This window comes from Drosophila mojavensis, unplaced genomic scaffold, assembly GCF_018153725.1.
Source record: "Drosophila mojavensis isolate 15081-1352.22 unplaced genomic scaffold, ASM1815372v1 contig_80, whole genome shotgun sequence".
Classification (NCBI taxonomy): domain Eukaryota; kingdom Metazoa; phylum Arthropoda; class Insecta; order Diptera; family Drosophilidae; genus Drosophila; species Drosophila mojavensis.
The window spans coordinates 11,089,609-11,108,067 of record NW_025318906.1 but is presented as its reverse complement, the minus strand read 5'-3'; the positions used below and the strand labels follow the sequence as shown (position 1 = coordinate 11,108,067).

The window sequence follows — 18,459 nt, the reverse complement described above, 5'->3', positions numbered from 1 at the left end:
TCGAATGTGCGCCGTGTGGTAAGCACCTCGAGCAAGGTGCTGCCCGCTGCCTGCTGCCTGCTGCCTGCTGCCTGCTGCCTGCTGCCTGTTGCCTGCAACACCAACTAAGTCATCGTCATCTGCATCTGCATGCCGCTGCCACAGCTTCGTTTTCTCCTCCTGCTGCTTCTGCTGCTCCTCCTTCTTCCTCTTCCTTCTTCTACATCTTCTTGTTCTTGCTTCTAATGCCACGTCGATGGTCATCCTGTTATAGCGGAGGCTGCGATACGTTGTTGCTGCTGTTGCTGCCGTTGCCGTTGCTGTTGCCGTTGCTGTTGCTGCTCCAGCACACCATGCATGTTGCATGCACGCCAAGGTCCATAAATAACGACAAAATTGCGTTTCCGCATATGGACGCTGGCCGGGACAAGGTGGACACCCTGGACTTTTGTTGGACTCGGCAGACGCCTCTGACGTTTGGCATGCTGTTTGACCAACGCGCGCTGGCCCCAAAGACGTTGATGGCGATGTCTTCAGCCTCGTCGCGCCTCCGCGCTGCCTCGTTGCATTCTAACAAATGCGCCACATTGACCACAGCGGCTGGCACAACCTCTGCCACAGCTGCCTCCATCGCAGCTCCATCTCAATCGGCTTGCGTGTTGGTGTTCGCCTCGCATGTTGTACAGTTGGTTTTAGCCATCCCCGATATGTGGTCGGTTGCATTGCCAACAGTTCTTTCTTTCTCTCACTCTCTGTCTCTTTGTCTCCTGCCATCCTCTAGTTGGGACAGTTTTGGCGTATTGTGGTTGCCTAAATTCAATGCTCCATACTTGAAAGTATGCCGACAGGGTATATTAGTGCTAGTGTCATTTTGGTCTCTCACTCATTTATGCCTGAGCTTAACAAATTTGGTGCTTTATATACCCTGTAATTTATACATTTTGTATTTTATGCACTGATAATCGTTTTAGATTTTCATATATTATTTATAGATTTGTTTGAATAGATTTCAAGCAACAAATTCTTACAGGATATCAATTAGTCAATATGATCTGCCTAGCATGTTAATTATGCATTCCCTATGCTCTATTACAGTAAAATGAGTAAGCTTCTAAGACGTTTATAGGGTATCTAAAAGTCGATTTCAATTTATAGCTTATTCCAGATTTAGAATTTGCTTTAAAAAAACAAGTACAAGTTCAGAATTTGAAATTTCCTGGAAAATTTAACCACAAAAATAGTTTACAGGGTATCTGCTAGCCACAATTAATTTTCATCATTTCATTTTCATGTATGATTTAATTTTAAAACATATATACTAAACATATTCTATACTTTAATGTAGTAGAAATCCTATTAACTAGTTTTTATAGGGTATGTATAAGTAACCCATTGATTTATATTCGCTAATATCCATAATTAATAAATATAACTGCATTCTGTAAGCACTATTTCTGTTATTGCATTACTTGACAGAAATTTGCTCACGCATTGAAGGGTATCTGCACGTCGCGTTTGCAAGTTGCTTTGCTTTTAAATTGACATTAAGCCATCTGCGTGTGACCTTTGTTGTTGTTGTCGTTGTTGACGCTCGCTGCATTAACTGCAAATCCTTCGCCTGTCGTACCTTTTCATGTCCTACGGACCCTTTTGCCATGGATCGCATAAATAAGCCGCTTACAAGCGACTACACTGTGCAGCAAAGTTAAGCTCTCGCTTCCTCTCCGTTCGAGTTAATCTTGGAGCTTTGCAAGCTTGATGAAATGTCAAGGCATTGTGATGAAAGCTTCAACGATCGGCAGCGCCAACGCCAACCCCAGCGCCAGCGGCATTTATTACCCACATTATTCGGTTGAGTGCAAAGCAATGCACGATTATAAAGAAACATTGAATGGCTTTGTTTATTGCTTAGGAGCTATAAAAAATATGTATAAACAACAACAACAAAAACCAACGTGATTTAACGGCTATTGCATTTTCATTAAAAGCATCTTGTGCAACAAGGCAGTCAGTCCATCAGTCCAACAGTCTGTCAGTTCGTCAGTCTCATAGGTGGGCATCAAACATAATATCCATCATTTATGTCTATCTCAAAGACGATTTTACAAGTCAATTAACGATCTAATTCAAAGTTCAGTGCTCGGTGGCCCGGATCACCTGCCGTGCCGTAAGAGAGTATAAAGTTCACTTGAAACAAAAGCTTCTCAGAGCGCAACAGTTAGGGTTTCTTTAACTGGGAACAGTAAGGAAAAACTGTTCCCAGCGCTCATAGAAGAATTTAACAGCTTCCTGCTTATGTATATTTGGTGCTCCTTTCATAAGAGTAAACTAAACTATTCTCAATCTACTGTTCTCACATTCAAACTGTTCCCTATCATAAGAGAATAGTTTCTTTGTGTTACTTTTGTTTTAGTTTCAGCAGAGCAAACTAAACTGTTCTACCTTTTCTGTTCTCATGTCCCATCTGTTCCCATTTCTCTGCTTTTGGGGAGCAAACTAAACTGTTCTCACACTTAAAGTGTTCCCTATAATAAGAATTGTAATAGAATAGTTTTCTTCTATTACTTTGGCTCTGCTTTTGAAAGAGTATACTAAACTGATCTCTATTCCCATATGTAAGCTCCATTAGCTTTTCAACTATATAGTGCCTGCTTTTGTTGTGTAGTGTATTTTAATTTGTCATGCGGAAACCACAGAAAATTGTGTTAAAATGAATTGCACTTTATGAAATTTCCATATACTCGTACATATATAAGGATGCCCTTCATGATAGCCTTCCTTGTGGGGCGTTCGCGGTCATACACTCACACACACACACACACGCACACACACAGACAGTGTGTGTCCGACAGGCACACCTCATTTATTTACTTACTTTCACTTTAGTGTTCATATTAAATTTCCGAACTGCAAAACATATTTTTTTTGCCTGGTATTTTATTTTGTTTTTATTTTAGCATTTTTTTCTTTCTTATTCCCCCCATTTTTTATTCAATTTTTATTTTTATTTTATTTTAATACGACATTTTAGTCACGATAAAAAATGTGTGTGTGTGTGTGTGTGTGTGTACAGTGCTGGCCAGCAAATTGTGCCCGAGTGTAAACAGTGACTGTCTTTAATTATATTTGAGCCGTAAGCGCATTTATTATTGCATTGTGTTTTGTTATTGGCTTTGACTTTGCCCCTAACTACCCTCGATTGACAATATTTCAGTGGGCTTATTGTTAACACACTAACACACTCACTCACACACACACACTCACACTCACACTTGAACACCCATCGGAAACGTAAATGGAGCATTTATATTTGATTGGGTGCATTGTAGGCAATATTAGCTTAGTCAAATGCTTTGTCATGCAGCTTTCAAGTGCATTAAAAGCTTGCCGATGACTTTGAGCCTAAAAGCTCACTGCATTGTTATCATTTCTTAAAAAGACTTCATCAAGATTGGATAGATAAAACGTATATATCCTCTATTTGGAAGCTTGTTATGGTATTATGTACAATTTGTAAAATTTTACTGACTAATACACAATTAAGCTGTAAATCGGATTCATAATTTTATTCACTTAAGCTAAAGCACCGCAAAGCTGATGCTTTTCAAGAAAACATCTTTAGCTGCCATAAAATGTGATGTGAAAGCAGACATTAAATTTAATGTTGATTCAAAACTAAAAGCTTATAGCTCATATACAATATTTCCAGAGCTTTTTGTCTTTAAAACTTGCAATAAATCTTTACTTGATCTATGTTTAGATTTGCGTAGCTGTTAAACTTTTTTTAATGACTTTTCCGTTTGAATTAATGTTTTTATATAGCTATGTTATAGATTAAAGCTTTAAAGCTCTGAATGTCATCAAACACATTTTAAATATTACAATTAAAGGAAGTTGGTGGAAATAGAAACCCTTAGCTTACACACAGTTTCGTATATCATTTTCTAATATTCGAAATTATTTGCAATTATTGAATCACTAAATATTGAGAAGCTTCTGAGCTTTGTAATAAATTGAGTTTAAAGCTTTCATTAAGCAGAGTCGCTTAGCGCTGGGCTGTAAGGGCAACAGAGCTTCGGTGCGTAGCACTTGTCGTTGTCGTTTGTGTCTGTTGTCTTTGTTTTTGTTTTTGATTTTGCTTTTGTTTTTTTTTTTCTCGTCTCGATATTTTATTATTATTATTATTAATATTAAAGGTGCAACAGCGTTTGGACATTTTGATACAAAAACAAACCTGTTCACCTGCGCAGTCTACCTGCAGCAGAGCAGCAGTCGCAGCGCCGCAATCGCAGCAGCAGCGGCAATACAACAACAATAACAACAATGATGTCGAGCGAGACAAGAAGAAACATGTTAACACAATTCAACGTCGTACGCTTTCGACTGTCGTTTGTCGTCAGTTGTTGTTAGTGTAGTGCTGTTGTTGTTGTCTCTGCTGCTGCTGCTGCTGGTATACTCCACTTCTCCATCACATCTAGCACCTCTACACTTCTCCACATCTCTAGATCTCCACATGTACACTGTGAATTGGCGCTACAAGTTTATCGAACGCTCAAAGTGGTTTTCAGTTGATATCGAAAAGCCACAAGGTCGACAACAGCATCAAGTTTATATATGTAGTATATACAAATTGTTGTTGTTATATATATATATACATACATGTGTGTTATATATATTCTTTTTGCCGAATATAACTGTGCGAGTGCGTATCAGTGCCCGAGCTTAACTGGCAACGTAGCCAACGCCGCGGCGCGCAAAGATAAAGCAAACCAAACGCAGCAAAAAAAGGAAGAGAAAAACGCAAAAAAAAAGCTCACTTCAAGAACAGTAATACCAACAACAAGAACAACAACAACAATGTGCTTCAATTGTAGTTTCAATTACATTGCCAAACGGTCGACATGAGCTGTGGACGCAGCCGCAGAAGCAGCAGCAGCAGCAGCAGAGCTACGTATAACAGCTGCATACGCAGGCACGCGCGCGCGCCTTTTTCGAACAGTTCCGAGCACTTGTGCGATTGTTAACGGTATTCGTTTAACGGCTGCACATGATGCAGGATGCCAGCAGCAGCTATGCCATATCCTATACAGACTGGATAGCCGAGTCACGGTAGTTGCAGCAGCAGCAGCAGTAGCAGCAACAGCAGCTGACGGCGTTCAAGTGCGGGCGTCCAACCAGCCACCCCCTCCAACACTGTTATAATGTCAACGTGTGTGTGTGTCTGTGTATTTGTGTAACATTGTAATGTGCTGTAGCATTTGCTGTATGAAAAGCTCTTACGCTAAAAAGCTTTTAATGCGTTCGTTCATTCATTTCGAATGTCGCGCAGGCGCTCGCGCTCTCCCGCTCCCTCTCATTATCTCGCTCGTATGCTTTGCATCTTTTTCAATATGGCCGCTGCGTTATGCGTTCGCTGCTACAGCGCAGCAGCAGCAGCGGCGACGGCGGCGGCGGCTGTGGCTGCTGTTATTGTTTTTGTTGTTTCGTCTTTTGGTTTTTATGTCTTTGCTGTAGCTGTTGATAATATTGTAGTAATTAATGCGATACGAATGAGAAATTTATAGCCCCCACGCCCGAAAAAACCAAAAATGAAAGAAAAAATCAAAAATAAAATAAACGCTGGCGGCTTCGCTTTAGCCACGCTCGACCCATCGACATTTTATAGAAAGAGAGAGAGAGAAAGCGAGAGAGAGAGAGACAGAGGGAGATAGAGTCTGCCGCGCTCTCGCTCTCCATTTGCATAAAAGATGAGCATGTAAATGCTGCAAATGCTGCGGCGTCGTTGAGTTTTCCCAATTGGAACAGCTGGGCATCGTTTTGAATCAAAGCCAATCAGACGCAGCGCAGACGCAACATAAATTTCTCACAGTCAACCCATGGCCATGGTCAGGCGCAAAGGATGCGCGCTCGGGCATTGTGGACAAATTAATGGACTTCGGGGCTCGCCACGGTTATCCTTTTGGCTGTACAGAAATGCGCAGCGAACAGGGGACAATCGGGGTGGACATAGAACCCAAAGGATTTGTTGTTTTTATCAAGGACCAGGCGGGGGGTTGAAATGAAACGGAATGAACATGCATTAAAAAACAACACCAAATTTAAGTAAATGGAAAAGTTTACCTGGTCCAGGATTGATATATTTATGCAAATCAGATGCGTTGTCTCCGCTGCCCAGAAGGGGTTGCTGCTCTAGCCGAGTGTCCTCAGCGCCGGACATGCCGAGACGTTGAGACGCTGAGACGCTGAGCCGCTGAGCGATCCTGCAAGAAAGAGGTGCGATGTCCAACGTTGAGAAACAATGACAAAACAACAATAATTGTGTAGCTGTAGCCGTAGTAGAGCCCATTCTCTCCTGCTTAGCGTCATTCGACCGTATCAAATGCTGCAGACGGCCCATGTGAATCCCGGCCAGCCCGAAATGATGAATCCTTTTTTTTTCTCGACTTGCTTAAAGGCCAGAGCTGAAAGCATTATGCAAATTAGCGCTTTGTAAGGAAGAAAAGGGACGCTGTCCGAGCTGCTTGGGCTATTGTCTACGTGCTCGAGTCTCCTTCTGGGCCCTGCCACAAATATCAATTATGATCTAACGGTCGCGTCTCGGATGCGTCCAGCAGCAGTAGCAGCTGCTGCACTAGCACTCAATCCGGTTTTATGCTACTTTTTTGTCCGCCAAGACATTTTAAGCTGGACACCTTGTCTTACCTTTGGCTGGGCTGGGTTTGGCTGAGCCTGCCCCTGGGCTGCCACTTCCCAGGCATTTTGATACCGCAGCGCCCAGCCTACGTTACGGCCCCTTTTCTTTTTTTCCTTTTTTTTTTTTTGCAATGCTAAAGCTTTCAGGTGTTAATTCGCTGCATGTGAATCCACAGGGTTGCCGTTTATTAGGGTTGCCCCCCCGAGTCCTGCAACATGCGTTTGCCAAAAACTCAAACTTTTTTTTCTTGATTTAGCTTTTTTTTTTGCTACTTGTTGCCGACCACCGCCGCCCCGTTGGGCTTGCTAATGAAGTGTTTGGCTGTTGCAGAAATATATAAAAAATAACATATACTATATATATATATAACACAATACCTGCACTTAAAAGTCTTCCATTTGCCATGGGAACTGAGTAATTAGCGGACCACTTGCGGCGATTCCTTGCCGATTCCTTTTGCCGTCGCTCAAGTGTTGAAGAAAGAGAGTTGACGGCGCTTTCAATTGGTATTGTTGTAGTCATTGTTGTTGTTTTTGTTGTTGTTGCCTCGCATTTTTAACAGCATTCATCTAATCGCGCTAATAGCGCTAAACAAATCAATTCGTCTATAAAAAGTTTGAAAAAAAAAAAAGCTAAAAGCTGCCGCAAGAGAGTTACAGCAGACACACACACACGCGCACACCTGGCCAAAAAGCAAAATAATCAAATGTGTTATGTAAATAAATGCTAATGGGGCTCGCTCGACTGGCTAACTGCACGCACCTGAACCGCCGCCAAAGCTCAGCTCCAAAGCTGCTCTCCCTTTTCGTGTTTCGTCTCTTGATTAACCCAACCCAACCCTACCTGTTAGACGCAGCAGCTACAGCCTAGACGCGCAGCATCAACAGCAACAGCAGCAGCAGCAACAGCAGCAACTCCATCATCAACAGCAGCAGCAACTGCAGCAACATTTGCCCCAACATCTACCTCAGCATCATTATGGCAGCCAATCCCCATCGCGTTACTATGAGCCGCCCAAGCAGGAGCAGCAGCAGCAGCTGCAACACCTGCCGCTCACTGCCGCTGGGCTAATGCAATCGGTGGCAGATGAGATACAATTGAGCGAACAGCAGCAGGCAACACCGCCGCCCCCAGCAACAGTTGCAGCAGCCAGCGATGCTGCAGTGCCCAATGCTACCGCCGCCGTCTCCTCCTCCTCCTCCTCTTCGTATGCTGTCTACAGCTACTACAGAGATGTCGATGCTGAGCAGCACAATAACAGATCACAACAGCAGCAGCAACAGCAACTTGTGTGGAGGTAAGCCACTCCCCCTCCCCCACTCCCCACCTGTGCCGTCTCCTGCTCTCTGCCAGCTCTAATTTGGGTTGCCCGCGCTCCATTTCGGTGTGTGTGTGTTCCACACTCGCGTCGTTCCTTCTCGAACTTCGTGGAAATTGGCGTCGGCACGTAGCCAGCGGCACTTCCGAAAAATCAAGTTATGAAATTCTGTTTGTGCGGCTTCTGTGCTGCTTTTCTTCCTCTTCTTTGCTGCTTCCTCTTCTGCTATCTAGAGCTGCGCTGTGACACAGACCATTCCATGATCTAACTAAATCCAGCTCCATTGACTATGGCTCACAGTTTGGCTTGGCTAATTTACAGCTTCTTCTTCGCTTCATATAGATTTTTATGGAAATTATGATCTTTAATTTTATTTTATAATCTTTTATTGATTTTGTTGTTGTTGTTTTGTTTACGGTTTGGAATTGATTTAACATTTGCATTCATAACATTAATAACTTTATTTTGATCAATTTTGCATTAATTTAAAATAATTCACTTGTTTCGTTTCGTTCCACCTGATTTTCAAGGTTTTCAAGGCTCTCAGCATTTCCTTTCTTTTATGATATGCATTTGTTTAAACAATATACCCATCTATATCATCTATATTAACATTCATTCAAGCTCTTTTATTGTCTTTCAATTTTAATTTATTGTGCATTTTGTTATATTATTTTTATATACACATATACATGTTTTATATTTTATTAGTAATATCAATTATCTCCACATACTTCGGCTTACGCCTAGCTCATTAGTTTGGGCTTGTCTTCATATTGTTTGATATGAAACTCTTAAATCTTTTTTTAATAGACTCTTTCGCTTAATAGCCCCTCTCCATTGTGCCTATCTAACCTATTTTCATAAATTAACTAAATGTCTTATATGGTCACATTATTGACTTTCTATCACTCGTATGTAATTCTCTCAATGCCTCTCACTGTCTGTGTTTTGCTCGCACTCTCTCCCTCTCTCTCTTTCTTTCAATCTCGACCTCGCTCTCCTTATCATCCTCTCTCACTCTCTCTCTCTCTCACTGCACTTCTCCCTCAAAAGATGGAGATAGATCTGCATATCATTCTCTTTTCACCTCTCTCTATGTACACTCCTCTCTCTCTCTCTCTCTCTCTCTCACTATCCTCTTTCAGAATATGTTTCTCTTTACTTATACTGTACTTCCTGTCTTTATGGAATATCTATATCCTTGACGAGCTCCGTTTCTCTCTCTCTCTCTCTCTCTCTCTCTCGCTCGTTGTCTCTCTTGCTCTCATTCCCTAAATATTTATTTCTATCTCACTCTTCATTTTATCTCATCATCATTATGTCTCTCTCTATCATTTTCATATAATTTATCTGCCGCTTTCCCAATGAATTTTACTTACATCCTTTGTGCTCTTCTCAAACTCCTTGCTCACTTTATGTTAGGGTATACAATTTGCGGTCACAAACACAACACAACGCACACACAACAAGTTGTGTCTCAAGTTCTCGAGTCATTTGGTCGCTTGTTATTTTGGTTTTATATCAAGTTCAGGTTGTTCGGCTGTCGAAACTGTAACGGGGAGGCGAACTCTGCGGCACCGCTAAGGGGGCATGGAAAAGGTCGTTGCGGGTAGCCGTTGGCTTAGAAACACAATTAAAAGACAGTTTAAGCGCTTTTTGCCCCCGTCTTCAGCTGCGGCCGCCGTCTAATAACAACAGCTACGTGATTTACACGAAACTGACCCTAAAAACGGGCGGCCCAACGCTTTGTATATATACATATATATATACAACTATATGTATATGTATATGGATAATAAGCCCAGCTAGATATAAAAGCATATCGCATTACGAAAATGTTTTTGTTTCTGCAAAATGTTCTGTAGAACATTAAAAAAAAAAAAAAAAAACTGTTGCCATGTTTTCATATTGTACACATACACATACTCATGCACATGCATACACACATATAGCTTTGCGTTCAGCTGGCGATGTCCATGCTGTCCGGCCTTAACCCCACATTAAGCTGGAGAACATGTCGTAGAATTTTGGAATTCGGGTGAAATCGGGCACTCGACGGGCGCTCCGGTGTTTAGTTGAGGTCGCCGCCAAATGCACACGATCATAGATACAAATGTATCTCGCAATCGAGACAGCAGCGCTATGCCAAAAAAAAAAAAAAAAACCAAACGGCAGCAGCTGCTAAAGAAATTGCGACATTTTGTTCTCATTTTTGTCGTTTTTTTGGGGTTTTTATTTTAATGGTTCGTTTCTTGAAAACTTATTATTATGATAAAGCTTTTTATAGTCAACTTGAGCTTGTTGCAAATGAAGCTTTGTTTATATATAAACATTCTATGTATGAGATATAGCGTGTTTATGTGTCTCATATGTCCACAAGTCTCTCTCGGAGTATTCCTTGGTATTTAGATTAGAATTGACTTTTATTTTGTTGAAGCTCTTGTTAAATTTACCCAAATATATAGTTCGAGCATAACAAGTGAATGATTTCCATATATTTAATTTATTTTATACAAAATACTGTTATTTTTATTTTATGCACATATAAAAAAAATTTATAAAAATTAATAAAATAAAAAACAGTTAAATTAAATATTTCTATAATATATAATGTATATAACATATAAAAACAAATTGATAGTATTTTTTATGAAATACTTACATAAAATAAATTTTAGTATATTTATTTTTTTATACCCAGTATTTAGCTATATGAAAGTCAACTTAAATTCCCATTAAATACTTCTTGTAATAGTCGAATTTAGAAAGCCAAAAAATATATGATATTCAAATTCTAAAAACATCTACATTTTTTAGATAGCCGTATATATACAAAACAACTCCCAATTTATATATATATAATTCACTCCCAATAGTAGTAGTAGTAGTAGTAGACTTACTAAACTCTAAAACATATTACACAAGCCCAATCCTAGTGTTTTCACTGCTTGAATTTGCATTTTTGTCTTTGCCTCACAAAAATTGACAACGGAATTAAATCTGTAATTCAAAACAATTTTATACTTAATCAAATGTGAACAGATTAAGAAACAAGTTTTTGAATCATATTTAAGCTGTCGTTAGTGAGAAATGTTATTTAAATATAAATATATATAATATATATTGTAAGTAAATAAATAAATATATTTAAAATAAATATATATTTATAGTACTATGCCATCTAAAAGTCCATTAAAAGTATCGGCTCATAAAAAAAACAACTTTTTAGCATCACAATCGAAAACATTTACGATTTAGGCTGACCAAAATTCTAAATATACATTTTATTTATTTTCAAAAACCATTGACGTCATAATAAAAATTAAATTTAAATAAAAACAAAAACAAAAGACAAAAAAAATCACTCAGCTGTCAATTGGAACAAGTTCTCTTTGCTTTTAATTCGAGCCGAAATTCCCGAAAGATTTTTTTGGCTTAAAATGTGACTCAAAATTCTTGACCAACTTTGGTAAAGCTCTCGACGGCGGTGACCTTGACAATAATAATGATGAAGAAGAAGAAGAAGCAGTATAAAATTATATGATTCAATTCTGTTTGTCATCGAAAGAAGCAGAGAAAGAGAGGAGGGACGGGAAGACAGGAGAAGAGGGCGAGAGATTTAGGCCTTTTACCCCGCGAAAATAAAGCTCTTGATTATTTTCATTGAATGCAATTTGTTTTTATTGTGCAGTTATATCTATATATATATTTGTCGACTGGTTTTTATTTTATTTTTATTTTCATTTGTATTTTTTTTTTTTTTTGTGTTTTTTTCTTTTGCTGGACGCGCTGCAGCTGGAATCTGGTTTGGTTTTTCAGTTGTCGTTGCTCCTATTCGGCTCAGTGTGTGTGCGTGTGTGCTTGGGTGTGTGTCTGTGTGCGTGTGTGTGTGTGTGTATTTGAGTCGATTGGCCAGTTGGTAACAGGTCGCAGCTTCAGCTGCAGCTACAGGTGTATGTAGTTGTTGGCTGGCTGGCAAATTAGGCGCAGCCAACGGATTAGCAATTGAAAATTTGCAATTTCTGCATATTTTGCGCACTTTTGATTGCCAGTTTTCTGATTGGGATTTGCCAATTGATTGGAGTACCGTTAGGTGGACAGTGTTTGTCTCACTGTGTGTGTGTGGGTGGGCATTAGTAATTAAGTATTTAAGCATAATTGTTGATAATGCCAGGCTAATTATAATTAATTAAGTAATTAAGCATTTAATTTAGGCAAATTGAAATGTAAATTTGTTTACTCATGCCATGCTCTCTCTATCATCCTCTCTCCCTCTCCCTGTCACTCTCTCTCTCTCTCTCTCTCTCTCTCTCTCTCTCTCTCTATCGTTATATGTTTTCTCTCTTATTTCTATCAATTGCTATCTCTGTTGCTCTGCCATTTCCTTCGTCTTATGATCTTTTTTTGCAGCAATGCGAGCAGCGCCGGCAAACTGAATGGCCAGACCACACCTATCGATGTCTCTGGCCTATCGCAAAATGAAATTCAAGGCTTTCTGCTTGGTTCACACCCCTCATCGTCGTCCGCCACAACCGGCGTTGTCTCCACAACAACAATCTCACATCAACAACAGCAACAACAGCAGCAGCAACAGCAACAACAACAGCAGCAGCAGCAACAACAGCAGCAGCATCAACAGCAGCAGCAGCAGCAGCCGCCTCATCCCAGCGACATTGTGACCATAACCACGGCAGGAGTGGGGAGCGCGGGCTCGATCGTCTCCGCTGCTGTGCAGCAGCAGCAGCAACAGCAACAGCAGCAGCTGCTGAGCATCAAACGTGAGCCCGAAGACTTGAGCAAGGATCCAGCCAAGAATGGCAGCCTGGGCGCCTCAGCGAACGGTTCAGTCATAACGCAGAAGGTAGGCAAACAAAAACACACAAAAACAAAAACTATTCAAGAAATCGTAATCAAAAGCTTTACGTATTTAACGCTTTAATGGACACGCACGCAAAACGCAAAAAAACAAAATATAAAATAAATTAAAAGAAAGAAATTAATACGAAGAAGAGTTAGGCAAACTGTAACAGCGAAATCCAATTAGAAATTAGTAACATATTTGAGGCGCAGCAGCAGCTGCTACGCCAACGACAGCGCCAGCGACTCTCACATCCTGCGAGCACTCGCACTCGCTCTACTTTGTCTCAATTAACATGCGAGTGCGCTATGTGGTTGTTGTTGTTTGTTTTTGTCGCTGCTCTAAGACCTGCAATTGGTCTGGCCCGCTGTGTGTGTGTGTGTGTGAGCAATGAGTATTTGTGGGCTGCAGCCAATACGAATCAACGTCGTTTGCTGTTGTTGTTGTTGCCGCTGTCGTTCGTCGTTCGTCGTGGTTCTATTGACGCAAAAGCAATGAGACGACAGCAACAACAACAACAAGCAAGCAAGCAGGCAGGCTAGCAATAACAACAACAGCAGCCGTCGCTCAGTTTGCATTCGCGCAACTGTTATACACCCAACTTGTTATACGCGATCAGCAGCAGTTCGTTTCGTTTGTGCTTGCGTATGCGCGCATGTGTGAGTGTGTAAGTAAGTGTGTGTGCGTGTGCCTGTGTGATTTGTATATTGCGCTCGCTCGCACGCACGTTAACTGCGCATAAATCTGGCTTGCTTGCGCTTAGCTTGCAGCCAGCTAGCCGGTTCGAGTTGCATGTTGCATGTTCGATGCCCGCTGTGCTGTGCTGCTTTTTTTTTTTATCAATTGCATGCAAAAGCAACAACAACAACACCAACAACTACGAAATATAAGGTAGCTAATGAAAAACCTCTGGCATAATTAAAGCGCAACAAGTGCTGGGAAATTGCGCGACTTGGCACAAACAACAACAAGAGCAACAACATGAGGCTAAGCCAAAGGCGACAAAAGTTAAGTGCACACTTCCGGCCCACTGTGGCCGTTCTTCCTTCATAGTACGATCGAGCGCGCGAATCAATGAAAACTATTTTTTAATGCGGCGCTGCGCTGCGCTGCTTGTAACGCCCTGTCCGGCCGCTGCGCATGTCAGAATACGCGACAGCCTGGCAGAGATTCCAACCATTTTGAACTGATATGCGCGCATGAGTGTGTGAGTGTGTGTATGTATGAGTGGGATTGCTGTGTGTGTGTGTGTGTGTGTGTGCTGGTCCAACTGGCCGACGCAACGCTGCCGTCTGTCTTCGCTTGCCGCTGTATATGTGTATGTGTGTATGTGTGCGTGTTGGTTGGTTCGCTCGTAGCGTTCAGCGTTCAGGTAGCGCCGTCGCAGCCGCTGTCGCCGTCGCCGTTGCCTCTGTCGCCGACGTTGTCATACGTGGGGAATCGGTCAGTCAGTCGTATCACGCTGTCGGAGTAGGATCGTTTCTGCGATTCGTCTGATATTTGAGCGCCGCGAATGCTTCTCCTGCGCGTAAAATCTTGTAATGCGAGCGCAGCAGCTACAACAACAACAACTGCGACATACAACAAGAGCAACTGCAACAACGTGTTAAAGTGTCTTATTGTTCAGATTCAGTGATCAGTGTCAATAAACCCAATCATCTCAGCCTCCCCTTTAACTAAACCAATGTAAGTGTGTGCGTGTATGCGTGTGTGTGTGTAAGTGTGTCTGGCCGAATTTGATATGCCTTTTGCTATTTTGCATATTGTGTTATGATATATGATATATATATATATATATATCTATAGTATATATAGTGCCGCTTGATTGGAATGTGGGCGCCCAGTTGCCCAGTTAGCTAATGCAACCAGCAACAACAACAACAACAACAACGAAAAACACCTGCAATCAACATGCAAACGCGCGCGCGTTCAAAATCGAAACGAAACAAAAGCAACTGTAACAATAACAACAACAATCAAATAACAAATGCAACACAAATTGAGCGAACACGCGCAAAAGACAAACAACAAACAGCAACAGCAAACGAACGAACGAACAACAACAACAGTAGCAACAACAGCAAGTTGCGTGTGGGCGTGCAGCAGCAGCAGCTGAGCTGAGCTGTGCTGAGCCGAGCCGAGCCGCAAACGCGTTGCCTTTCAACACCCACGCGCGGCGAACAAGTTTGTGCTCTAAGTCTTTTGTTTGGCGCGCGAGAACCCAAGCAACAACAACAGCGACAGACACTTTGTTGTTGCTTTTTAACGCTTTTTGCAGATGAGAGTGGGCTTATAGTGCGTGTGTGTGAGTGTGTGTTTGTGTGTGTGAATTATTGAAAAGAAAAAATTCATTGAGCAAAATCATTTCTTAGCTCAATTTAATTGCCTTGTTTTCTGCTCGTTGTTGTTGTTCTGCTTGTTATTGGCATTTAACTATTACAATATGCAATTTGCATTGCACTCTAATTTATTGTACATTAATAAGAAATAATAAAAAATATTTTTTTATATTCGCTAATTATTCGCAATATTTGTCTTGGCCAACGACATTTGCATAACACGCGTCGCCCAGTTGATAAAGTCTAGAGAATTTTTTTGTTGCGTTTGACAAATCGCCTAACTAATTTATGCCACAGAATTTAAATTGAACACAATAACAACAACAGCGACAAAATGACATAATGAAATGAGAGGGAAAAAGAAAAATGGCAACAAAATGTATATATGATAAATGAAAAATTGATATTGCAATTTATTGCAATGCTTGAAACTTTAGACCGGAAAATGTAATCATTAGCCAATAAACAACAACAACAACAACAACTGAAAAACTGCAACAACAACAACCAATAGTTAATAACGAATATAAAAATGGTGTCAATAAACCGCCTGCTGTTCGACTAATTATTAAAACTGCTCAGAACGTGCGAATGTTTGTTTTAAAAATCGATATCTTTGCACATATCGATAATTATTGTTGTGAGACTTAAATCATAAATCTGAAATCAAAGTTAAATTCTGGAAAAACTGCCGGAACTATAAACAATCGATAAGTATTATCGATAATGCATTATCGATAAGATATGCATAATTATTGAAATTTTTTAGTGTGTTGAAAATATTAGAATTTTACACCTATTTTACTAAAACTCAATCATAAAGGTGTGATCGATAACATAAGAAGCTTTCGATGTGAGTTTTATGTATGGCCTTCAAAGACTGTATTGAAAAATGTTTTACATTAAAAACATACAAAAACTTGATTGCAAAGCAACAGGTGTTATCGATAACGATATATGTATATTTAATTACTGTGTTTCCTATCTTTCTAACTGTTGAAAACTTGGCTCTTAGTCTTACTTATTATTTATTTTGCGACGTAAACGGAAGTGTATTCGTTAGCTATATATGAAGTATCAGAGAAAATCGATATTAGTATCGAAAGTATTGAAAATGACATTTTAGTATACGATTTTTAAGATTCCTTATCTTTTTAATAATAATACGACTTAAATTAATCAATCTCGCAAAAATTAGGATTTAATTTTTACAGGCTTATCGATAAAACAAAATCTGACTACAGTTTGTTAATAATAGTCAATATAAGCTTAAAGTTCGTTTAAATATTAATCTATGCATATGAATAGTCTATAACAAATCTTTCGATACATTATCGATAGTTAATAATATGTTATTTGCATATAATTGATAGACTATATATACCGAAATTAGCTGGATATTTAAAAGTCATTTAAGAGAAGAGGAAGAATAATCAAAGGAAAAAGAGGATGAATAATTAATAGATGAAAAACAAAAACAATTATCGATTAATCGATTTCATTTTGATCAACTTAATTTGCCTAATTTTGTCCAATTAATTCATTTCGTAAGTTTCGATTTTCTTTGACTAGCTAACCTAGGCTAAGCCTGCATGAAAAAAAACCCTCAGAAAACGATCATTCACAAAAGTTCCCCCAAAAAAAAAATGCGAAAAAGAAGCAAAAACAAAACTATTAAGAAACTATATATAATAATATATTAGTGAGAATAATAATAATGATACTGACAATAATGCTGTATGTATTATTGTTTTGCCTTGGTTTATTTCCGAGAATTAACGATATGCATAAAACGGCCAGATGAATAGAATCTTGACAAAAACGAATAAGAAACAGCCGAAGCAGAAGAAGAAAAAAGTTTCACTTTTTATCAAAACCAAAAGGCATTAAAATAGTTAATTGGCTTTATTTAAATTTAGTTTTTTTTTAAGATTTTTTTTTTACCTCATTTTGTTTTTTTATTTCTTCCTCATACATAAATATGTGCCAGAAGACGCGCTTAGCATAATTCTAGCCAGCCAATAGCTCAGTTTAGTATGGACATATAATATATAGTTTGTATATATATAGGTGTGTATGTGTGTGTGTGTGTGTGGCATATGCAAAGCGCGCTGTTTTATAATAGCACAAGCTAACGAACGATTCCTAAAGTTTCGATAATTTTGTGACCCGCACAAGAAAACAACAACGAAAATCCAAAAACCAAAAATATTTGTCGATTCGTTTGGCTCAGCTTCACCAAGGCCTTTTCTGACGTTGCACGCTGTGTGTGTGTCTGTGTGTGTGTATTTGTTTCTTATTTTTCGAAAATGCAAATTGATTTTTATGAACAAATTTAATTAGCTCGCAGCTAGAATCTCAGTAGAGCTAGCCCCCACTCGGAGCAGCCGAAGAAAAGACAATCAGACAGACAACAAAGGCAAGCCACATTAGAATACATTCCAAATGTAAGCTTTACAAAACGAAAAACACGCATAACCAATCAATATAAGCACACACACACACACAAAGATAGACACGCAAGCACAGTTTAGCTGTTAGCTTAGAGAATTTAGCGGGAAAACGAAGCGAAGTGTTCAACAAAAAATGGAAAAATAAATAAATGAGGAAAATATTTAAAAAAAAATGTTTTCAAAAATTTACAAATTTATATTAAATATAAAAAAAAAACAAGCCCAAATTAACTTTAATATAGCTAGATTAGGAGCTTTTAAAGCTAGATTACCATAGGCAGTTTTCGCTTTAGTAATATTCAATTTTGTTAATTAAAGTGAGAAAAAAAATTTAAAAAATATATATAAAGTTGTATAAATATAATAAGAATATAAAATTTTATATACGAAAAAATAGCTAAAAACAAAATTTATTTAAATCTAGCTAGAGCTAGCTAGGAGCTATACTGGCTAAGCTATATTTTGCAGCGTTGCAAAGCTTTGGTTAAAAAAAAATAGTTTTTAAATTAAAATCAGGAAAAAATTACAAAATGTAAACAAAAACAACTTTAAAATGCATATAAATAGAAAAAAAATAGCTGCACACTAAATAAACTTATATTTAGTTAGATTTTAAGCTTTTATAGATGGGCCTCATCGGCTAGCTTTTGGTTTGATGACGTCTCTTGATTTCACTTTCTTCTGGCTTAGCGTGAAACACTCATCAGCTAAAATGTTAATTTAGATGCTAAGACAGGGCGTGGCAGCTGCCAGCCATTGAATGTATATTATATATATCTTGGCATCTGTATCTGTATCTGTAGCTATAGCTGTAT

At 39.2% G+C, this 18,459-nt stretch overlaps 1 protein-coding gene across 4 annotated transcripts in view; it reads left to right on the top strand.

Annotated features, from left to right (window-relative positions):
- LOC6579464 (protein grainyhead) overlaps positions 1-18,459 on the top strand; it is a 49,435-nt gene that overhangs the window by 11,291 nt on the left and 19,685 nt on the right. For 2 of the 4 annotated variants that reach the window (XM_002005324.4, XM_015163700.3), the window contains exon 3: positions 12,417-12,855. In XM_002005324.4, the coding sequence (XP_002005360.3) occupies positions 12,417-12,855 (439 nt within the window). Of the gene's footprint in view, positions 1-12,404; positions 12,856-18,459 lie in introns of all 4 variants that reach the window. The other 2 variants (XM_015163699.3, XM_032729793.2) reach the window with 1 other exon arrangement.